General features: G+C 61.2%; 1 protein-coding gene across 4 annotated transcripts in view; it reads right to left on the bottom strand.

The window, feature by feature from the left end:
• Nucleotides 1-672: 672 nt before the first annotated feature.
• MCM3AP (minichromosome maintenance complex component 3 associated protein) overlaps nt 673-22,974 on the bottom strand; it is a 68,501-nt gene continuing 46,199 nt past the window's right edge. For 3 of the 4 annotated variants that reach the window (XM_060198856.1, XM_060198854.1, XM_060198857.1), the window contains 10 exons: nt 22,641-22,775; nt 20,588-20,741; nt 19,890-20,148; nt 18,945-19,042; nt 16,186-16,576; nt 15,190-15,444; nt 14,265-14,394; nt 11,218-11,421; nt 4,589-4,739; nt 673-872 (listed from right to left, as the gene is read on the bottom strand). In XM_060198856.1, the coding sequence (XP_060054839.1) occupies nt 726-872; nt 4,589-4,739; nt 11,218-11,421; nt 14,265-14,394; nt 15,190-15,444; nt 16,186-16,576; nt 18,945-19,042; nt 19,890-20,148; nt 20,588-20,741; nt 22,641-22,775 (1,924 nt within the window). In that variant the 3' untranslated portion in view covers nt 673-725. Of the gene's footprint in view, nt 873-4,588; nt 4,740-11,217; nt 11,422-14,264; nt 14,395-15,068; nt 15,445-16,185; nt 16,577-18,944; nt 19,043-19,889; nt 20,149-20,587; nt 20,742-22,640; nt 22,776-22,974 lie in introns of those variants that run through there. The other variant, XR_009551722.1, reaches the window with a different exon arrangement.

Raw genomic sequence — 22,974 nt, 5'->3', positions numbered from 1 at the left:
GGGGGCGGGTCCCAGGTGTGTGTGGTGGGGCGGGCCCCAGGTGTGTGTGGGGGTGGGTCCCAGGTGTTTGTGTGTGGGGCGGGCCCCAGGTGTGTGTGGGGGGTGGGCCCCAGGTGTGTGTGTGTGTGGGGGGTGGGCCCCAGGTGTGTGTGGTGGGGGCGGGCGGGCCCCAGGTGTGTGTGTGGGGGCGGGCGGGCCCCAGGTGTGTGTGTGGGGGCGGGCGGGCCCCAGGTGTGTGTCGGGGGCGGGCCCCAGGTGTGTGTGGTGGGGCGGGCCCCAGGTGTGTGTGTGGTAGGGTGGGCCCCAGGTGTGTGTGGTGGGGCGGGCCCCAGGTGTGTGTGTGGTAGGGTGGGCCCCAGGTGTGTGTGGTGGGGCGGGCCCCAGGTGTGTGTGTGGTAGGGCGGGCCCCAGGTGTGTGTGTGGGGGGCGGGCCCCAGGTGTGTGTGGTGGGGTGGGCCCCAGGTGTGTGTGTGTGTGGGGGCGGGCCCCAGGTGTGTGTGTGGGGGCGGGCCCCAGGTGTGTGTGGGGGGTGGGCCCCAGGTGTGTGTGGGGGCGGGCCCCAGGTGTGTGTGGTAGGGCGGGCCCCAGGTGTGTGTGTGGGGGGTGGGCCCCAGGTGTGCCTTCAGAAGCCGGGCCCCCCCAGAGGCGGGCTAGAAAGGACACGCAGAGCTGTTCAGACACGGGCTCGTTTATTTGCATGATTATGGGCGAGAGCAAGCCGCGCCTCAGGTGTCCACCATGTCCAGCAGGGCAGCGAGGTGCAGCTCGGCAGCGGCGTCCTCCTCCCGGGAGCTGCGGATCAGCCGCTCCAGCCGCTCCAGCCGCTCCGTCACCGACCTGCCCGGTGCCTCTGGCTCCCTTGTGCCTTCACTCTGCGGAGTGGGAGAAGGAGCTGAAACCACTGAGCCGCAGCCAGGACCCGCACTTGGACTGTGGCTCTTCTATGAGGTGGACCATCCAACTGTGTAGGCTGTGATTGCTTCAGCAGACCCCATCTCCACACATCCAGCTTATCCCACGTCCTCATAGTTTGGTGAACAATACTTTGTTTTGTAAGTGACTTCCTTTTTAAAGATGTTCACCGACCCAACGACAGAACCAGAGCACCACTGGGGACCTCAGGCATGGCTAAATTCTAGCTAGTGTGCCATCTCCTGGGTTGCGACTAGTAATAATTTCTTTACTGCAGAATTATGAAGTTAAAGAGCACTTAGACTTTTTAAAAATATTTATTTTCCCTTTTGTTGCCCTTGTTGTTTAACATTGTGGTTATCATTGCTGTTTGTTATTGATGTTGGATAGAACAGAGAGAAAAGGAGAGAGATGGGGAAGACAGAGAGGGGGAGAGAAAGACAGACACCTGCAGACCTGCTTCACCACTTGTGGGGAGACGGGGGCTCGAACCGGGATCCTCACGCGGGTCCTTGTGCTTTGCGCCACGTGCACTTAACCCGCTGCGCCTCCGCACGACCCCCAAAGAGAACTTAGACTTTTAAGGTATCAAACTGATCAATGGAAACAGTCTGTCACCTTAGTTTTCTTTTCTGTCCAGGAGTATACATTGATCTTGTGCAGCACTGTCTATGAGTACAAGCTTTGGGGTGTGGGTAGGTAGCATAATGGTTATGTATATAGACTCTCATGCCTGATGCTCCAAAGTCCCAGGTTCAAACCCCCACCACCACCACCATAACCCAGAGCTGATCAGTGCTCTGGTAAAAAATAATAATGAATAAATAGGCTCAGAGGCAGAGTACCTGCCTCCCAAGTTTCAGACACTGAGTTCAATACCCAGACCACATATGAAGAGCAAGGAGAACCCATGGGAGAGAACAATGCTTGGTTCTCCTCTCTCCAAGCCTGTCTTGTTCTAAAAAATAGGAAACAGTGAGCCAGAGACTGCTCTGTTGACACCCTTGCTTCCTGCTACCACTGAGGATTACATCCACATCAGAGTTCAACAGAGCCAAGTTAAGAACAAACTACGAAGGCATTCTGAAGAAACCGGCCCACAATGGCACTGGAAGCAAGCATTCACAATGTGGATCCGCACACACCGCAGCTACAGGGTGGCCAGCGCAGGGCACACGCCAGCTCCTCAACAGTGGCTGAGCTGAAGACAACTGGCTTAAGGCTCGTGGGTTCAGTGCATTTAGTTCACTCAAATAAGGGTTTTATCGTAACAAGCTGAATTTTCCTCCTGTACTTTGTCACAAATTAGAAAACTTCACAGACTATAATGTAACCATCTGGGGTCAGCTTTTCAACTTCGGCTAATGTAGCCCCTTCAAAGAATTAAACTGAAGAGTCCTCCCGCCACCCACATGGGATGTGCATGTGTGAGACAGTTCTAGCTCCAGCTCCACAGGGGGAAATAATCTTATTTTATTTTATTTTGCCTCCAGGGTTATCATTGGGGCTTGGTGCCTACACTATGAATCCACTGCTCCTGGAGGCCATTTTTCTCATTCTGTTGCCCCTGTTGTTACCCTTGTTGTCATTGCTGTTGTTCTTGTAGGATAGGACAGAGAGAAATGTAGAGAGGAGGGGAAGACAGAGGGGGAGAAAAAACACCTGCAGACCTGCTTCACCGCCTGTGAAGTGATCCCCCCGCCCCCCGCACATGGGGAGCTGGAGGCTCAAACAGTCCTTGCACTTCGCTCCTTGTGCGCTTAACCGAGAAATCACCTTTATTTTTATATGGCACCAAAAAGCAAACCAAGAACTCTGCACATGTATGACATGGCCAAGTAGCTAACTAGCCTTTTAAAAACTTCTATATACAGAAGGAGGGAGAGACAGAGACGGAAAGACAGACGCCACTCTGCCGTCTGTGGAGCCCCTTTTAGGGCTGTCCTGGGGCTGCCACGTGGTGCCAGGAATCAGACTCCAGACCTCACATGAGGAAAGGTGCCTCAGTGAAGGCAGATTTGAACCTGGATAGTGCCCATGACTGAGCAAGTATAGCACCCAAGAGAGATGTCTTGCCAGCACCCAAGTGAATCCTTTAAACAGCCTTTGCTTCCTCTCCCGCTGACAAAAGACATGAGAGTAGACAAGCCTGAGCTTTGGGCCAGGCAGGTCTGGCTTTGATGAAGCTCTACCACCAAGCCTCTGATGCTCTGGAGTGAGGTCCTTCCTCATTCACTTTTTGTCCTCAGGGATAGTTGGCCCCAGCAAGGGAGGGCGGGGTGCTGCCAGTGTGGACTCCATAAACGGAGGCCTGTCACCACCTGTCTCAACACCCTTCCCGCCCAGCAGCATGACCAGGGGTTTGCCTCAGTGCCGAGGCATGCTCCAGTGCCACCCTCCATCCACTTCACAAGCAGACACCCAGGGTTCCTTGGGCTCTAGAACACTGGCAGACTAAGGTGGCTCAGTGGGTAGAATAAAGGCCTTGCAAGCCTGAGGTCCAGAGTTCAATCCCCTGCACCACAAAAGCCAATCTCTCAAGGAACAAATAATTACTTTTTAAAATGATCTAATTTGGGGGTCAGGCAATAGCACAAGGACCAGCGTAAGGATCCTGCTTCGAGCCCCCGGCTCCCCATCTGCAGGGGAGTCGCTTCACAGGCGGGAAGCAGGTCTGCAGGTGTCTGTCTTTCTCTCCCCCTCTGTCTTCCCCTCCTCTCTCCATTCTTCTCTGTCCTATCCAACAACAACTGTATCAATAACAGTAACAGCCACAATAACAATAAAAAAACAAGGGCAACAAAAGGGGAAAATAAATAGATAGATAAAATAACTTAATTTGGGGCTGGTGATGCACCTGGTTGAGCGCACATGTTACAATGCGCAAGAACCTAGGTTCAAGGCCCCAGTCCCCACCTGCAAGGAGAAAGCTTCACAAGTGGGGAAGCAGTGCTGTAAGTGTCTGTGACCCTGTCTATCCTTCCCTTCCCTCTCAATTTCTGACTATCGCTATCCAGTAAATAGATGATTATAAAAAAAAAAAAAAATTAAAGGCACCGGGTGGTGGCTCACCTGGTTGAGCACACATGTTACAGTGCACAATGACCCGGGTTCAAGCCCCCAGCCTCCACCTGCAGAAGGAAAGCTTTGCAAGTGGTGAAGCAGGGCTGCAGGTGTCTGTCTCTCTCTCTCTCTCTCCCTCTCTCCCTCTCTATCTCCCCTACCCTCTCGATTTCTGACTATCTCTATCCAATAAATAAAAATAAAATTTTTTAAAAAATTTAAAAGGAGGTGGGGCGGTAGTGCAGTGGGTTAAGCGCATGTGGAGCAAAGTGCAAAGTCTGGCATAAGGATCCCGGTTCGAGCCCCCAGCTCCCCGCCTGCAGGGGAGTCGCTTCACAGGTGGTGAAGTAGGTCTGCGGGTGTCTGTCTTTCTCTCCCTCTCTCTGCCTTCCCCTCCTCTCTCCATTTCTCTCTGTCCTACCCAACAATGACAACATCAACAACAATAATTACAACAACAATAAAACAAGGGCAACAAAAGGGAAAATAATAAAAAAAATTCGAAAAAAAATGAACTAATTTGAAATAAAGCAGTTGAGTGGTGATCATAGCACTGAAAAGACATTTCAGAAGGAACTTCTGTCCACCCTGTATGTCAGCACCGGCCTCTCACCTGAGGGCTGGGGGCTGCAGGTGTCTTCACTGTAGGTCTGATGGTCTGTGGCAGAGACACAAGGGTCTGAGGAAGGTAGAGGGGCAGGGAGGCCGAGCCTGCAGGTGACACCAGCTCTTCAGACAACCACTGCTCAAGCTGATCTTCAAACCTGAAACATTCGCCCGACAGGAAGCGAGAGCGTGACTTACCCAGTTGTCTGCTGGAGCCAGCTGAGAAGCAGAAACGTGCGTGTCAGATAGTGGCCCCTGCCCATCATTTATAAGCCTGAGTGGCACTGATGAGGAATGTGGCACTTATCCAGAAAGAATCCTCCCAATTTCACTGTGCTCTCCTGCTTGGCTGGTTCTCATTTTGTGTCTGGAGGTACTGCCTCTTGATGGATTGCTGCTCATAGCTGAAAATGAACTCCAAATAATGCCCACTGACACGACATACCAGAGCTGCCTACTCCATGCACTTGCCTCTCCAAGAAAAACATCTGACCCAAATGCTTAAATGACACTGTGGAGGGGACCTACGTCAGAGCTCCTGACACCTTCATTCGCTCTTCCACACACCTACCAAGCCCAGCCGAGAGGCAGGGCACCGAGACAGAGTGGACAAGCCACTGTGAGTGGCTTCCGCTCCAGTAAGGGGAGGCAGAGGGGAGCCAGGAGGAGGCAGTGCAGCCCAAGGGCGACAAGGACAAAAGCACAGGTGGGCACAAGCCTGGGCCGTGGCAGCGGGCCGGAGTGGAGAGCAAGGAAAGCATGCAGGGCTGTGGAAACAAGGGAGCTCCAAGGAGCCCCAGGTGGCACAACAGCCAAGGCTACCGGGCTGGTGGAGGAACAGCAACGGGAGATGCCACAGAGCTCTGCCCACCTCAAGGAGCGTCTGTCTTGCTCGTGGGCAGGGGTAGAAGAGGAAGTGAGCTCTGCTTAAAGGTTCCCGTAGGCTCTGTGAAGCCCACGGAAAAGGCCCAATTAGGAACACACTTTGAGTTCAGCCGGTGGGGCTTGGGGCACTGGGCATGCAGGGGTGACCCCACACCCTCCCTGGACGCAGGAGGATGGCACCCCCACCAAGTGAGACCACTGAGGGGGCCACCTGGGAAACGGGAAGCTGGATCTGGGATGGGCAGCTTCCAGGTGGACCGGGCACACAGAGCTGCAGGGCAGCTCAGAAAGGGAGGGTTTAAGGTACAGAGGTCAAGCGGCCAGAAAAATGGTGCTGTCTAAAAATCAATGAGTCTGGCTGAAGTCACCAGCCTGGATTTATGTATGGGGGGGGGGGCAGGCGGAACCAGCAAGGAGTGAGCGTCCTAGGAGGCTGGCCAGTCAGGTAGGAGAGGGGCCAAGGGCCTTCTGAGTGGGGGGCAGGGGAAGCAAGGAAGGAGAGTGCCAGCCTGGGGTCATGGCCAGTTCAGCTGGAGCTGGGCCAGGGGGCAGCAGGGAGCAGAGCAGGGAGGGAGCTGGGGAGACCGGCCCTACTGGGCCGAAACACTGGTGCTGATGTTGCAGGGGACGTCATGGGACAGTTCCGACAGTGAGAAGCAAGCACCCGGTGGCACGGACTGAACTGGCGGGGGTGGGAAGCCTGCTTCCACCACCATGGAGAAGTTTTGGCATCTCCCTCCCTGGGCCTCTAGCTCCCTTTCTATCTGAAAAAGTCCTGAGCAGTGACACTCTGGGGTCAGGAGCCATGCTCAGGTGGTGGCAGGTGTTGGCGCCCACACGTCCTAGCCCCTGGGGCCACGTGGAGGGAGCGTCCAGAGAGCAGTGGCCAGTGGCTTGTCCCACTCACCTCACTGAAGCATCTTATCCAGTCCACGTGCCCCACAGAAAACCCCTCAGTGAGACAGTGAGTCAAACCCCAGACAATGAGCACAGAGCAGAGCAGAGCCCGGGGCCCAGTGTCTGAGCCCGTGCACGCCGTCAGCAGTCGTGGCCCAGTGTCTGAGCCCGTGCACGCCGTCAGCAGTCGTGGCCCAGTGTCTGAGCTCGTGCACGCCGTCAGCAGTCGGCCCAGTGTCTGAGCCCGTGCACGCCGTCAGCAGTCGGCCCAGTGTCTGAGCCCGTGCGCGCGTCAGCAGTCGTGGCCCAGTGTCTGAGCCCGTGCGCGCGTCAGCAGTCGGCCCAGTGTCTGAGCCCGTGCGCGCCGTCAGCAGTCGTGGCCCAGTGTCTGAGCCCGTGCGCGCGTCAGCAGTCGGCCCAGTGTCTGAGCCCGTGCGCGCCGTCAGCAGTCGTGGCCCAGTGTCTGAGCCCGTGCGCGCCGTCAGCAGTCGGCCCAGTGTCTGAGCCCGTGCGCGCCGTCAGCAGTCGGCCCAGTGTCTGAGCCCGTGCGCGCGTCAGCAGTCGTGGCCCAGTGTCTGAGCCCGTGCGCCGTCAGCAGTCGTGGCCCAGTGTCTGAGCCCGTGCGCGCGTCAGCAGTCGTGGCCCAGTGTCTGAGCCCGTGCGCGCCGTCAGCAGTCATGGCCCAGTGTCTGAGCCCGTGCGCGCCGTCAGCAGTCGTGGCCCAGTGTCTGAGCCCGTGCGCGCGCGTCAGCAGTCGTGGCCCAGTGTCTGAGCCCGTGCGCCGTCAGCAGTCGTGGCCCAGTGTCTGAGCCCGTGCGCGCGTCAGCAGTCGTGGCCCAGTGTCTGAGCCCGTGCGCGCGTCAGCAGTCGTGGCCCAGTGTCTGAGCCCGTGCGCGCGTCAGCAGTCGTGGCCCAGTGTCTGAGCCCGTGCGCGCGTCAGCAGTCATGGCCCAGTGTCTGAGCCCGTGCGCGCGTCAGCAGTCGTGGCCCAGTGTCTGAGCCCGTGCACGCCGTCAGCAGTCGGCCCAGTGTCTGAGCCCGTGCGCGCGCGTCAGCAGTCGTGGCCCAGTGTCTGAGCCCGTGCGCCGTCAGCAGTCGTGGCCCAGTGTCTGAGCCCGTGCGCGCGCGTCAGCAGTCGTGGCCCAGTGTCTGAGCCCGTGCGCGCCGTCAGCAGTCGGCCCAGTGTCTGAGCCCGTGCGCGCGTCAGCAGTCGTGGCCCAGTGTCTGAGCCCGTGCGCGCCGTCAGCAGTCGGCCCAGTGTCTGAGCCCGTGCACGCCGTCAGCAGTCGGCCCAGTGTCTGAGCCCGTGCGCGCGTCAGCAGTCATGGCCCAGTGTCTGAGCCCGTGTGCGCCGTCAGCAGTCGGCCCAGTGTCTGAGCCCGTGCGCGCGTCAGCAGTCGTGGCCCAGTGTCTGAGCCCGTGCACGCCGTCAGCAGTCGGCCCAGTGTCTGAGCCCGTGCACGCCGTCAGCAGTCGGCCCAGTGTCTGAGCCCGTGCGCCGTCAGCAGTCGTGGCCCAGTGTCTGAGCCCGTGCGCGCGTCAGCAGTCGTGGCCCAGTGTCTGAGCCCGTGCACGCCGTCAGCAGTCGGCCCAGTGTCTGAGCCCGTGCGCGCCGTCAGCAGTCGGCCCAGTGTCTGAGCCCGTGCGCGCGTCAGCAGTCGTGGCCCAGTGTCTGAGCCCGTGCACGCGCCGTCAGCAGTCGGCCCAGTGTCTGAGCCCGTGTGCGCGTCAGCAGTCGTGGCCCAGTGTCTGAGCCCGTGCGCGCGTCAGCAGTCGTGGCCCAGTGTCTGAGCCCGTGCGCGCGTCAGCAGTCGTGGCCCAGTGTCTGAGCCCGTGCGCGCGTCAGCAGTCGTGGCCCAGTGTCTGAGCCCGTGCGCGCGTCAGCAGTCGTGGCCCAGTGTCTGAGCCCGTGCGCCGTCAGCAGTCGTGGCCCAGTGTCTGAGCCCGTGCGCGCGCGTCAGCAGTCGTGGCCCAGTGTCTGAGCCCGTGCGCCGTCAGCAGTCGTGGCCCAGTGTCTGAGCCCGTGCGCGCGTCAGCAGTCGGCCCAGTGTCTGAGCCCGTGCGCGCCGTCAGCAGTCGGCCCAGTGTCTGAGCCCGTGCGCGCGTCAGCAGTCGGCCCAGTGTCTGAGCCCGTGCGCGCCGTCAGCAGTCGGCCCAGTGTCTGAGCCCGTGCACGCGCCGTCAGCAGTCGTGGCCCAGTGTCTGAGCCCGTGCGCGCCGTCAGCAGTCGGCCCAGTGTCTGAGCCCGTGCGCGCCGTCAGCAGTCGTGGCCCAGTGTCTGAGCCCGTGCACGCCGTCAGCAGTCGTGGCCCAGTGTCTGAGCCCGTGCACGCCGTCAGCAGTCGGCCCAGTGTCTGAGCCCGTGCGCCGTCAGCAGTCGTGGCCCAGTGTCTGAGCCCGTGCGCGCCGTCAGCAGTCGGCCCAGTGTCTGAGCCCGTGCGCGCGTCAGCAGTCGTGGCCCAGTGTCTGAGCCCGTGCACGCGCCGTCAGCAGTCGGCCCAGTGTCTGAGCCCGTGTGCGCGTCAGCAGTCGTGGCCCAGTGTCTGAGCCCGTGCGCGCGTCAGCAGTCGTGGCCCAGTGTCTGAGCCCGTGCGCGCGTCAGCAGTCGTGGCCCAGTGTCTGAGCCCGTGCGCGCGTCAGCAGTCGTGGCCCAGTGTCTGAGCCCGTGCGCGCGTCAGCAGTCGTGGCCCAGTGTCTGAGCCCGTGCGCCGTCAGCAGTCGTGGCCCAGTGTCTGAGCCCGTGCGCGCGCGTCAGCAGTCGTGGCCCAGTGTCTGAGCCCGTGCGCCGTCAGCAGTCGTGGCCCAGTGTCTGAGCCCGTGCGCGCGTCAGCAGTCGGCCCAGTGTCTGAGCCCGTGCGCGCCGTCAGCAGTCGGCCCAGTGTCTGAGCCCGTGCGCGCGTCAGCAGTCGGCCCAGTGTCTGAGCCCGTGCGCGCCGTCAGCAGTCGGCCCAGTGTCTGAGCCCGTGCACGCGCCGTCAGCAGTCGTGGCCCAGTGTCTGAGCCCGTGCGCGCCGTCAGCAGTCGGCCCAGTGTCTGAGCCCGTGCGCGCCGTCAGCAGTCGTGGCCCAGTGTCTGAGCCCGTGCACGCCGTCAGCAGTCGTGGCCCAGTGTCTGAGCCCGTGCACGCCGTCAGCAGTCGGCCCAGTGTCTGAGCCCGTGCGCCGTCAGCAGTCGTGGCCCAGTGTCTGAGCCCGTGCGCGCCGTCAGCAGTCGGCCCAGTGTCTGAGCCCGTGCGCCGTCAGCAGTCGTGGCCCAGTGTCTGAGCCCGTGCGCCGTCAGCAGTCGTGGCCCAGTGTCTGAGCCCGTGCGCGCCGTCAGCAGTCGGCCCAGTGTCTGAGCCCGTGCACGCGCCGTCAGCAGTCGTGGCCCAGTGTCTGAGCCCGTGCGCCGTCAGCAGTCGTGGCCCAGTGTCTGAGCCCGTGCGCGCGTCAGCAGTCGTGGCCCAGTGTCTGAGCCCGTGCGCGCGTCAGCAGTCGTGGCCCAGTGTCTGAGCCCGTGCGCGCGTCAGCAGTCGTGGCCCAGTGTCTGAGCCCGTGCGCGCGTCAGCAGTCGTGGCCCAGTGTCTGAGCCCGTGCGCGCGTCAGCAGTCGTGGCCCAGTGTCTGAGCCCGTGCGCGCGTCAGCAGTCGTGGCCCAGTGTCTGAGCCCGTGCACGCCGTCAGCAGTCGGCCCAGTGTCTGAGCCCGTGCGCGCGCGTCAGCAGTCGTGGCCCAGTGTCTGAGCCCGTGCGCCGTCAGCAGTCGTGGCCCAGTGTCTGAGCCCGTGCGCCGTCAGCAGTCGTGGCCCAGTGTCTGAGCCCGTGCGCCGTCAGCAGTCGTGGCCCAGTGTCTGAGCCCGTGCATGCCGTCAGCAGTCGGCCCAGTGTCTGAGCCCGTGCACGCCGTCAGCAGTCGGCCCAGTGTCTGAGCCCGTGCGCGCCGTCAGCAGTCGGCCCAGTGTCTGAGCCCGTGCACGCGCCGTCAGCAGTCGTGGCCCAGTGTCTGAGCCCGTGCGCGCCGTCAGCAGTCGGCCCAGTGTCTGAGCCCGTGTGCGCCGTCAGCAGTCGTGGCCCAGTGTCTGAGCCCGTGCGCGCGTCAGCAGTCGTGGCCCAGTGTCTGAGCCCGTGCACGCGTCAGCAGTCGGCCCAGTGTGTGAGCCCGTGCACGCCGTCAGCAGTCGGCCCAGTGTCTGAGCCCGTGCACGCGTCAGCAGTCGGCCCAGTGTCTGAGCCCGTGCACGCCGTCAGCAGTCGTGGCCCAGTGTCTGAGCCCGTGCACGCCGTCAGCAGTCGGCCCAGTGTCTGAGCCCGTGCACGCGTCAGCAGTCGGCCCAGTGTCTGAGCCCGTGCACGCCGTCAGCAGTCGAGGCCCAGTGTCTGAGCCCGTGCGCGCCGTCAGCAGTCGTGGCCCAGTGTCTGAGCCCGTGCACGCCGTCAGCAGTCGTGGCCCAGTGTCTGAGCCCGTGCACGCGTCAGCAGTCGGCCCAGTGTCTGAGCCCGTGCACGCCGTCAGCAGTCGGCCCAGTGTCTGAGCCCGTGCACGCGTCAGCAGTCGGCCCAGTGTCTGAGCCCGTGCACGCCGTCAGCAGTCGTGGCCCAGTGTCTGAGCCCGTGCACGCCGTCAGCAGTCGGCCCAGTGTCTGAGCCCGTGCGCGCCGTCAGCAGTCGTGGCCCAGTGTCTGAGCCCGTGCCCGCCGTCAGCAGTCGGCCCAGTGTCTGAGCCCGTGCGCGCCGTCAGCAGTCGGCCCAGTGTCTGAGCCCGTGCGCCGTCAGCAGTCGGGGCGTGCGCGTGCGCGCGTCAGCAGTCGTGGCGTGGCGTGGCGTGGCATGCGCGTGCGTGCGTGCGCGAGCGGCCCCGTGGTCGGGGAAGGGCCTCACCTCCGGCTCTCCTCCTTTTCCAGCAGCAGACTGCCGGACAGACACTGGGCCAGGAGCTCCTGGGGGGAAGCTCCACGCAGCAGGTCCTCAGCGCCCGGCGCCCTCGCCTCCCGGCCAGGCTCCACACTCCTCTTCCCTTTGCTGTGCGCGAGACGCAGGGGGGCATGGAAGCTGTTTGCCGGAAGAAACGGCTTTGTCCCCGAGCTGTAAATACACGTTTAAAAATGGCGGCTGGTTAGGGGAAGAGAGAGGAAAAGTTCCTCCAGCACTGGGGGTGGGGCTGCTCCTGTTTCTAGACTCTCCTGAGACAGAGGGCAAGGGGCAGGAGACAGGAGGCAGGAGCAGGGAACGGGGGGGCAGGGGCAAGGGGCAAGGGCAGGGGGTAGGGGTAGGAGGCAGGAGCTGGGGGCAGGGGCAGGAGCAGGGGGAAGGGGTAGAAGGCAGAAGCAGAGGGCAGGGGCAGGTGTAGGAGGCAGGAGCAGGGGGTAGGGGCAGGGGACGAGGCAGGGGGGCAGGAGCAGAGAGCAGGAGGCAGGGGGCTGGGGCAGGGGCAGGAGCAAAGAGCAGGGAGTAGGGGCAGGAGGTAGGGGCAGGGGGCAGGGGTAGGGGCAGGAGGGAGAGGCAGGGGCAGGGGGTAGGAGACAGGGGTAGGGGTAGGAGACAGGGGCAGGGGCAGGAGGCAGGGGCAGGGGGCAGGGGGTAGGGGCAGGAGACAGGGGTAGGGGTAGGAGACAGGGGCAGGGGCAGGAGGCAGGGGCAGGGGGCAGGGGGTAGGGGCAGGGGTAGGAGACAGGGGCAGGGGCAGGGGCAGGGGTAGGAGACAGGGGTAGGGGTAGGAGACAGGGGCAGGGGGCAGAGGGTAGGGGCAGGGGTAGGAGACAGGGGTAGGGGTAGGAGAAAGGGGCAGGGGTAGGGGCAGGAGACAGGGGCAGGAGGCACGGGGCAGGGGTAGGAGGCAGGGGGGTAGGAGGCAAGGGGTAGGAGACGGGCAGGGGGTAGGGGCAGGGGTAGGAGACAGGGGTAGGAGACAGGGGCAGGGGTAGGGGCAGGAGGCAGGGGCAGGGGGTAGGGGCAGGGGCAGGAGGCACGGGGCAGGGGTAGGAGGCAGGGGGTAGGAGGCAGGGGCTGGGGGTAGGAGGCAAGGGGTAGGAGGCAGGGGCAGGAGGTTGGGGCAGGAGGCACAGGGCAGGAGGCACGGGGCAGGGGTAGGAGGCAGGGGCAAGGAGGCAAGGGGTAGGAGTCAGGGGCAGGTGTAGGAAGCAGGGGCAGTGGCGGGAGCAGCCTCTGCTCTCCAGAGGCTCTGATCTCTGGGCCTTCCTCTCTGGTGCTCTGCCACCCTTTTCAGGTCACCACAGATCTAGACTCAGGTTTTGTCCGTGTGTCGTCTCCGGACTTTACTGGGCAGGCCGCTCTCTCAGGTAGAGACAGATGGTAGAGGAGAGGAAAAGAAACTGCAGGGCTGAAGCCAGCCTGTGCGCACGCACAGCACACTGTCGCGGGGTGCCACCCTCGCTGGCCCAGCCTGGGGCTTGTCTCTGACGTGGAGCTCACCGACAGCCATTTCACGAGCCTGGAGGCTCCCTGCACTGACCGCACGGAGCTCACGGAGCTGACGCCGTGTCACCTCGTACTGAGGCTCACGAGTCTGATGCGGCTTCCTGTGCTGACACTAACAAAGTGAGCCTTCCTTGGGGTTGTGGCCGCGGGGCTGGCGGCACTGCCTCCCTTCCTTGTTATTCCAAGTATTCTCAACAGTTGCTATTTTTTTGCCACCTTGATGGATTTTAGAAGTAACCTGTCAAGATCAGCAACTTTGATTAAGTGCCCTGACTGAATAATTTGAAAACTGGCCCTGATGCCACCTGTGAGCAGACAGCTTGCTTCTCAGCAGCTCAGAGGACCTTTGTGCCCTCAGGGGAGCTCACCGCTCCAGCTCAGTTCACGCCCAAACCTCCGGGTCTGGTGCAGCGGCAGTGAGGTCTCTGCATCTCCTAGCTGAAGGCAGCACAGGCCAAGGGCACGGCTGCTGACTATCCTGCGTTGAGCTTCCCTTCCCTCCCTCCATGGACCACCACATCTGTCCCCCTGCCATGGACAAGGCTTCCAGGACAGCAGGGGCACCTCAAAGTGGCCCACGATTTGACCTGGGAGCACAGTTACGTTGGCACTTTTATGGGAGACAGACTCACCAATCTCAGGAATATTTTTCACCCAAGTTTGGTGAGAAATTTTATCCAAATGAATAGAAATTTTAGTATGGAGAACAGGAACAGGACAGTTATCTTAAAAAGTGTTTCAATGCCACTGAAATGCCCACTTTCTCTTTTACTATAGCAGCAAGTTGCCCTGATTTCCACTATCAGAATCTACTGGCACTCCTGAGGGAAAGCCCGCACGTGACTGGCACTCCTGAGGGAAAGCCCGCATGTGACTGGTACTCCTGAGGGAAAGCCCGCACGTGACTGGCACTCCTGAGGGAAAGCCCGCACGTGACTGGTACTCCTGAGGGAAAGCCCGCACGTGACTGGTACTCCTGAGGGAAAGCCTGCACGTGACTGGTACTCCTGAGGGAAAGCCCGCACGTGACTGGCACTCCTGAGGGAAAGCCCGCACGTGACTGGTACTCCTGAGGGAAAGCCTGCACGTGACTGGTACTCCTGAGGGAAAGCCTGCACGTGACTCCTGAGGGAAAGCCCGCATGTGACTGGTACTCCTGAGGGAAAGCCCGCACGTGACTGGTACTCCTGAGGGAAAGCCCGCACGTGACTGGCACTCCTGACGGAAAGCCCGCATGCGATTCTTTCCCACTCCAGGATGATGGTGCTAGTGCTGTGGTGCTTCTGGACACAGCGTCCTGCGTCTGCACTGGGTTTTGGGGTCAGGGTCATGGCTAGAAAACAGACGCCTCCTTCCCTTGCCGTGCAAAGTGTTACCACATAGCAGGAGTCTGTCCCTCAAGGGCCTGTCAGGATCTGCCTGTCTGTGGCTGAGGATCTGGCCTGTCCACTTGGCTACTGAGTCCACAAGACACACAACACAGATCTCACCGGCCCTGGCTCAGCTGCAGCTCCTTCTGCGTCTGTGCTCTGGCTTGTTCCCATGAGGAAGGGACGTCATAGTTTTTCAAATGGTCCTTAAAAAAATAGACACATATCTGCCCATCTTCACTCAGTGCCTCTAGAAAAACACAAAAGCACAAACAAACATATCAAGAGAGTGGCAGATTGAGAGCTGCCCTACAGACAAGCCACGTGGGTGGTGTGCTGCTTCACATCTGTGTGACCCGGACTTGAGCCCAGCCCCCGCTACCCAGAAGGAAGCTCAGTGCTGTGGTCTCTTTCACTGTCTCTCAGCCTTTTGTCTCTAGTTAAAAAAGACAGGCCCGGGAGTCGGGTGGTAGCACAGCACGTGGCGCAAAGCCCAAGGACCTGCCTAAGGATCGGGTTCGAGCCCCCGGCTCCCCACCTGCAGGGGAGTCGCTTCACAATCGGTGAAGCAGGTCTGCAGATGTCTGTCTTTCTCTCCCCCTCCCTGTCTTCCCCTCCTCTCTCCATTTCTCTCTGTCCTATCCAATAACGACATCAATAACAACAACAGTAACTATAACAATAAAAAAAAGGGCAACAAAAGGGAATAAATATATATTTAAAAAAAGACAGGCCCTTCTGGTGAGAGTACACACTGAGTCAAATATCCTGCCTGCAGTGTCCCCAGGTCACCAAGGCTCAGAGAGGCGGCCATGCAGCCTGCGGCAAGCCTGTCCCCAAGACGGAGGTCTGGTTCAGAGCAGCACAGGGGCCGCTCCAGGCTCCTCTGGGGCCTTCTCAGCCTCTGTCACTGAGTCCCCTCACCTGGAGTTTGTAGCAGGAATCCTGAGGAACGGAGGCAAGGACCCACAGGAACACGGGAACAGAAACCATCTCTCTGCTGGGGCCCCAAACCCCCACCCCCACAGCACTGAGCACTGGGCACCTGGGGTGACGGGAAGCCTGGGGGGTGTCCAGTCCCTCAGCTTGTGGTTGATACACAAGGCGATGAAGTCGTCCCAGGGGATGTCCTCCACGGAGGGGCCTGGCCCCCGTCCCGAGGAGCCCCTGCTCTCCCACCGGAGGTGTGTCCTGCGCAGCAAGCTCTCCACCTGGGCCCGGAGCACAGGCTGGGTGTGGCGGGATCCAGGGATCTGGGCAGCGTATGTCAGCACCATTGAACACACAGGCGGCCAGGGAGCTGGGGAGAGGGCAGCTGGGGTCAGGGGTGCTCAGAGGACCTCAGGGTGACCCCAAGATGTCCTGGGAGAGGGCAGCTGGGGTCAGGGGTGCCTAGGGACTCCAAGAAGCCCCAGAGAAGGCAACCAGGGATCAGGGGTGCTCAGGGGACCCCAGAGTGACTCTGAGATGCCCCAGGAGAGGGCAGCTAGGAGTTACAAGGCTCTCCAGGGAGAGGGCACCTGGGAATTATGAGGCTGCTCAGGGGACCCCAGACACCCGAGGACAGTCTCACTACACACAAGGCCACCGCAGCAAGAGCCAGGCCCATGGCAGCTGGTGTCCTACATGACAGTCCCCAGATCAAGCCCACAGTGAGGGACACCTGGGCCCACAGCAAGCACGCGGCCACACAGGCCCGTCTGGCACAGGGCCCTGGCCTGGCTCACATGTGGAGACTCCAGGGGGCAGCATGCCTTGTCTTGGGGACCCTCCAATAATGTGCGTCTGGGAGCCTGCAAGCCCGTTCTCTGCACTCAGGGAAAAGGCCCCGGGAGGCAGAGGGCGCATCCTAGCCACCCCAGAAGCACGGGCAGAAAAGGCGCCCAGGGACCGGCCCCGAGCAGCAGAGTGGGGACAGGGCTGGAGCCCCAGGTCCAAGGCAGAGAGCGCCTGCTGGCTGCCGAGAACCACCCCCTGCCCCCATTCCCACCTCGCACTTCACGCGGGCACAGACAGTCACTAGGGAGCGCCCACCACGTACCCTCGGGGGGCGGGAGGTCCATGTGCGGCAGCTGCAGGCCCAGCACAGCCTGCCTCAGCCAGGCCAGGTGCTCGGGGCTGTTCCAGTGCAGGTGCGGCACCCTCCGGCTGCCCCCCGTCTCGGCAAACTCGGCGACGGGCCAGGACAGGTCACAGAGCTGCTCGGAGGACGCCACGGAGGCCAGGAAGCGCAGGACGCTGTTGAACAGCTCGATGGCGGCGCCGGGCTCCTGCGAGGCCAGACCACCTCGCCGCCGCTGCCTTCTGTCGCGGAAGAAGCGGGAGCTGAACTCCCGGCCGATCCCGTCCTCCACGTACTGGCCGAGGGTCTGGCAGCAGAGATCCAGGGTGCGAGGACAGCGGCAGAGCAGCCAGCACACGGCCCGGGAGACCTGAGGGGCCGGGGGACACAGCACGGGAGCCCGGCAGGCGGGTCAGTGAGGAAGACAGAGTGACCTGCACGGGGTCAGCCCCGGAGGCCGCACCAGGGAAGCTGGACTGCACACCTCCACCTAGCCCTGCACCCCATCACCCAGTACTCCCCTCCTACACCCAGCCCTGCACCCCATCACCCAGTACTCCCCTCCTCCACCCAGCCCTGCACAGCCCTGCACCCCATCACCCAGTACTCCCCTCCTCCACCCAGCCCTGCACAGCCCTGCACCCCATCATCCAGTACTCCCCTCCTCCACCCAGCCCTGCATCCATCACCCAGTACTCCCCTCCTCCACCCAGCCCTGCACACCATCACCCCGTGCTCCCCTCCTCCACCCAGCCCTGCATCCATCACCCAGTACTCCCCTCCTCCACCCAGCCCTGCACACCATCACCCAGTGCTCCCCTCCTCCACCCAGCCCTGCATCCATCACCCAGTACTCCCCTCCTCCACCCAGCCCTACATCCATCACCCAGTACTCCCCTCCTCCACCCAGCCCTGCATCTCATCACCCAGTACTCCCCTCCTCCACCCAGCCCTGCACCCCATCACCCAGTACTCCCCTCCTCCACCCAGCCCTGCACACCATCACCCAGTGCTCCCCTCCTCCACCCAGCCCTACACAGCCCTGCACCCCATCACCCAGTACTCCCCTTCTCCACCCAGCCCTGCACCCCCTCATCCAGTACTCCCTCCACCACCCAGCCCTGCACCCCCATCACCCAGTACTCCCCTCCTCCACCCAGCCCTGCACCCCATCACCCAGTACTCCCCTCCTCCACCCAGCCCCGCACAGCCCTGCACCCAGTACTCCCCTCCTCCACCAAGCCCTGTACCCATCACCCAGTACGCCCCTCCTGCACCCAGCCCTGCACAGCCCTGCACCCCATCACCCAGTACTCCCCTCCTCCACCCAGCCCTGCACCCCCCATCACCCATTACACCCCTCCTCCACCCAGCCCTGCACCACATCACCCAGTACTCCTCTCCTCCACCCAGCCCTGCACCCCATCATCCAGTACTCCCATCCTCCACCCAACCCTGCACCCCCCATCACCCAGTACACCCCTCCTCCACCCAGCCCTGCACCCCATCACCCAGTACTCCCCTCCTCCATCCAGCCCTGCATAGCCCTGCACCCCATCACCCAGTACTCCCCTCCTCCACCCAGCCCTGCACCCCATCACCCAGTACTCCCCTTCTCCACCCAGCCCTGCATCTCATCACCCAGTGCTCCCACCTCCACCCAGCCCTGCATCTCATCACCCAGTACTCCCCTTCTCCACCCAGCCCTGCATCTCATCACCCAGTGCTCCCACCTCCACCCAGCCCTGCATCCCATCACCCAGTACTCTCCTCCTCCACCAAGCCCTGCACCCCATCACCCAGTACTCCTCTCCTCCACCCAGCCCTGCACCCCATCACCCAGTACTCCCGTCCTCCACCCAACCCTGCACCCCCCATCACCCAGTACTCCCCTCCTCCACCCAGCCCTGCACCCCATCACCCAGTACTCTCCTCCTCCACTCAGCCCTGCGCAGCCCTGACTCAGTACTCCCACCTCCACCTAGCCCTGCACCCCATCACCCAGGACTCCCCTCCTCCACTCAGCCTGCACTCCCCCCACCCGCCCTACATGCCTCTCCACCACACACAGGGAAGGATACCAGGGCCTCCTGCCATTGGCCTCACTCCCTGTTACCCACCCTCTCGGGTGCTTGGTCGCAGACTCCCTGGCACTGGTGGCGTCACAAACCCTTAAGCACGCCAGGAGATGAATCACTGGGTGAAAGGCAAGACTTGAAGTTCAAACCCGGGCACCACATGCCAAGGTGAAGCTCTGGGCCCTCCCCCCTTCAGTAAGTAGGTAAATCCCTTGAAAAGATGCAATGACTTAAAAACAAAGGCATCTGTACAGACAGAAACACAAAGTATTCACAAGACAACCAGCCTGGCTGCGAGCAGCAGGACAGTGGGCAAGTCTGTTCTTTCACGTGGCACACTGGGCCACAGAAGGCTCACCAGGGAGGGTGCGTGCCTCGCCCGAGAAGCCGGCCCCAGCAACAGCACCGCGTGGGGGGCACGCCAGCGCACAAACAAGCGGCCACGTGTGCAAACGCACGATGCACGCACAGACATGGGAGTCAAGGTGAGGCAAAGAGGGGAAACCAACTCCCTCAAGCCCTCAAAAACGAGGAGGCCCAGGCTGGGGCCTAGCAAAATAGCCACGGGGAACGCTTTCCTCCCTGAACCGTGAGAGCCGTGTTCAGACCCAGCAGCACATCCACCAGAGCAGGGCAGGAAAGCGATGGCGGACACCTTACCTGACCCGTGCCCTGAGCGTCAGTGACAGAGTCCGGGATCTGGAGCACGGTGTAATCTGAGATCAGCTTCGCAGAGACCAGGTCCTGCAGCATCAGGCCTGTAAAGGAAGACACCAGTCAGCCACACAAGAAGGAAGACACCAGTCAGCTACACAAGAAGGAAGACACCAGTCAGCCACACAGGAAGGAAGACACCAGTCAGCCACACAAGAAGGAAGACACCAGTCAGTCAGCCACACAAGAAGGAAGACACCAGTCAGTCAGCCACACAAGAAGGAAGACACCAGTCAGCCACACAAGAAGGAAGACACCAGTCAGCCACACAAGAAGCTGCCCCAGTCACCCCACTCACAGCCACACACACACACACACACACACACACTCACACACACTGAAGGTGCTCACACAGCCACACACACACACACACACACACACACACACACACACACCAGCAGCAGCATCAGGCCTGTAAAGGAAGACACCAGTCAGCCACACAAGAAGCTGCCCCAGTCACCCCACTGAGCGTGTTCACAAGCACCCTGTCACTACAGGTGCTCACAGCCACCCACCCCACACACACTGCAGGTGCTCACACAGCCCCCCCCACACACACACACACTGCAGGTGCTCACACAGCCACACACACACACACTCACACACACACACTGCAGGTGCTCACACAGCCCCCCCCCACACACACACACACTGCAGCTGCTCACACAGCCACACACACACACTGCAGGTGCTCACACAGCCACACACACACACTGCAGGTGCTCACACAGCCCCCCCCCACACACACACTGCAGGTGCTCACACAGCCACACACACACACACACACACACACACACACACACTGCAGGTGCTCACACAGCCACACACACACACACACACACACACACACTGCAGGTGCTCACACAGCCCAGGGTTCCCGGCCTCACACACCGTCTTCCACCTCCTTGCTGACGGCAGCCCCACCCGGGCCCGGAGCCAGCACGGCCAGCGGGGGCGCAGGCTGGAAGGGCTTGGCCTGCAGGAGCTGCTTGACCTGCAGCAGCGCGGACAGCCAGTACACGTCCTCCTCGACCACGTCCCCGCCCGGCACGCGGGGGGGCAGCAGCAGTAGGAGCCCACCGGCCCCCAGGAGCCCCTTCTCCACCTCCACGGCGTCGAGGGCACGGTCGCTCAGAGTGCCGTGGACCACCTGCAGCGTGGGGAGAGGTGGCGGGGCCTGGCTCAGTGGTCCGGGCCCAGAGCCGCGCACGCCCAGTGGAGCCGACCCCAGGTGATTCAGTGGAAAGCCTCCAGCCGGGGCTGCAGGGCCCCGCTGCCTGAGCCTTAGTGGCCGCCCTGGCACAGATGAGGGGCTCGACCCGTTTCTAGAAAGCTCTGGAGAGGACCGTCACTGGGTCAGGGAGGCGCCCTACGGGTGACTGCGGACGTGAGGAAATGGGTTTTCAGACGGGACTCAAGACAGTTCCTCTGTCATGTCCTTTCTAGGAAGGGGCCAGAAGATGTGCCCACGGCAGAGACTAACGCCAGGGCAACATGGGGCAGCATGGTGTGATGGGCATCGACCTGGGTTCTGAGGCTCATCCTGACGCGCCTGAGCCTCCGCTCCCCACCTGAGGAGACGTGCTCACCTTCACGCACACGTGGACGGAGACGGTCTCACTGCCCTTGCTGCAGAGCGTGCGGAAGAGCGTGAGGGTCTGGATCCCACCGGCATCTCCGCACGTACCTTCTGCCGGACCATCCTCTCCCATGAACTTGACTTTCAACCAGGTCGCCAGAATCCTGTGACAAGGAGAAATGATGCTCAGAGAAGCCCTCTCTCGGGACCTGTGACAAGGAGAAATGATGCTCAGAGAAGCCCTCTCTCGGGACCTGTGACAAGGAGAAATGGTGCTCAGAGAAGCCCTCTCTCGGGACCTGTGACAAGGAGAAATGGTGCTCAGAGAAGCCCTCTCTCGGGACCTGTGACAAGGAGAAATGGTGCTCAGAGAAGCCCTCTCTCGGGACCTGTGACAAGGAGAAATGGTGCTCAGAGAAGCCCTCTCTCGGGACCTGTGACAAGGAGAAATGGTGCTCAGAGAAGCCCTCTCTCGGGACCTGTGACAAGGAGAAATGGTGCTCAGAGAAGCCCTCTCTCGGGACCTGTGACAAGGAGAAATGGTGCTCAGAGAAGCCCTCTCTCGGGACCTGTGACAAGGAGAAATGGTGCTCAGAGAAGCCCTCTCTCGGGACCTGTGACAAGGAGAAATGGTGCTCAGAGAAGCCCTCTCTCGGGACCTGTGACAAGGAGAAATGGTGCTCAGAGAAGCCCTCTCTCGGGACCTGTGACAAGGAGAAATGGTGCTCAGAGAAGCCCTCTCTCGGGACCTGTGACAAGGAGAAATGGTGCTCAGAGAAGCCCTCTCTCGGGACCTGTGACAAGGAGAAATGGTGCTCAGAGAAGCCCTCTCTCGGGACCTGTGACAAGGAGAAATGGTGCTCAGAGAAGCCCTCTCTCGGGACCTGTGACAAGGAGAAATGGTGCTCAGAGAAGCCCTCTCTCGGGACCTGTGACAAGGAGAAATGGTGCTCAGAGAAGCCCTCTCTCGGGACCAGGTGGCGGCTGAACGAGGCGGTCTTCTTCAAGGTCTTACTAATTAACAAGCGTGGGAACCACAGCGCAGGCAGTGCAGGGATCTAACACAGGAGTTCAAGTCCCAGCCACCTCCCGGAAGCTGGGATCATCCACGCTTCACAGGACACATTTCTCACACCTGACACTAATGATTCTTGTGGCGTGTTTCCTGGTGAACTGACTAGCAAACCAAAAGACAGCTTTTCTGAGAAATGAATCATTACAGGACTTGTACCATGAACCCCTGGGTTTGATCCCTCGTACTACAGATGCTAGAGCAGAGCAGTGCTTAGACCTCTTATAAAAACAGAGCTTATGGGGGTGGGCGGTAGCACAGCGGGTTAAGCGCACGTGGCGCAAAGCTCAAGGACCAGCATTAAGAACCGGTTAGAGCCCCCGGCTCCCCACCTGCAGGGGGGTCCATTCACAGGCGGTGAAACAAGTCTGCAGGTGTCTGTATTTCTCTCCCCGTCTTCCCCTCCTCTCCTGATTTCTCTCTGTCCTATCCAACAACAACATCAATAACAACAACGAGAAACAAGGGCAACAAAAGGAAAAAAATAGCCTCTAGGAGCAGTGGATTCGCAGTGCAGGCACCGAGCCCCGGCAAACAAAAACACAGAGCTTATAAAACATGGGTAGATAGCACACTGGCGATGCAAAAGAACTCTCGTACACCAAGCCCCAGAGACAGCCCTGGAGACCAAAGACAAAACAAACCCAAAGAGAAACGGCCCTCCCCGGCAGGTTCATGAGCTGGCCACTAGGCGGTATGCCTGGACAATGCCCCATGACACACAGCATCCGAGGCTGTCAAACAAGCATGATGGACAGAGTCCCAGAACAAACATCCTGACCTGCCTGCTTCAGATCCTAACAAGACAGACTGCAGACTGAGCCTCAGAGTCCAACCTGCAATCAGGGTTCCCACAGCTCCCCAGCAAGCCAATGACTCCCCTCTCTGACCCTGGGAGCAGCCAACCCATTAGCATCAGACCAAGAAGGAACCCACCCGGCCTGCAGGACCCAGACCCAAGGGTCAGACCCAGGAGGGAACCCGCACTGACCTGCCAGGGCCGCCAGGGGGCAGCTCCTCTCCATCAGGCAAGATCAGCACCAGCTTCCAGAACACGCTCTCCTGCTCCCCGGGGAGGTGCTCAGCCACGAGGGAGGGCAGGTCCAGGGGTGCCCACGCCGCCTCACTGGAAGGAACAGATGGGCTGAGTGGGGGTGTGCACCCTGCAGGACCGCAGAGGAGGAACAGAAGGACAGGCCTGAGCAGTGAGGGACAGAAAGACAGACTTGTGCGGGGGTGGGGGGATAGAAGGACAGGCCTGAGCAGAGGGAGGACGACAGAAAGACAGACCTGAACAGAGGGGGGGACAGAAGGACAGACCTGAG

This window comes from Erinaceus europaeus, chromosome 9 (assembly GCF_950295315.1).
Source record: "Erinaceus europaeus chromosome 9, mEriEur2.1, whole genome shotgun sequence".
In the NCBI taxonomy this organism is placed as follows: domain Eukaryota; kingdom Metazoa; phylum Chordata; class Mammalia; order Eulipotyphla; family Erinaceidae; genus Erinaceus; species Erinaceus europaeus.
The sequence above is the reverse complement of the archived record's forward strand: the minus strand, read 5'-3'. Positions and strand labels throughout refer to the sequence as shown.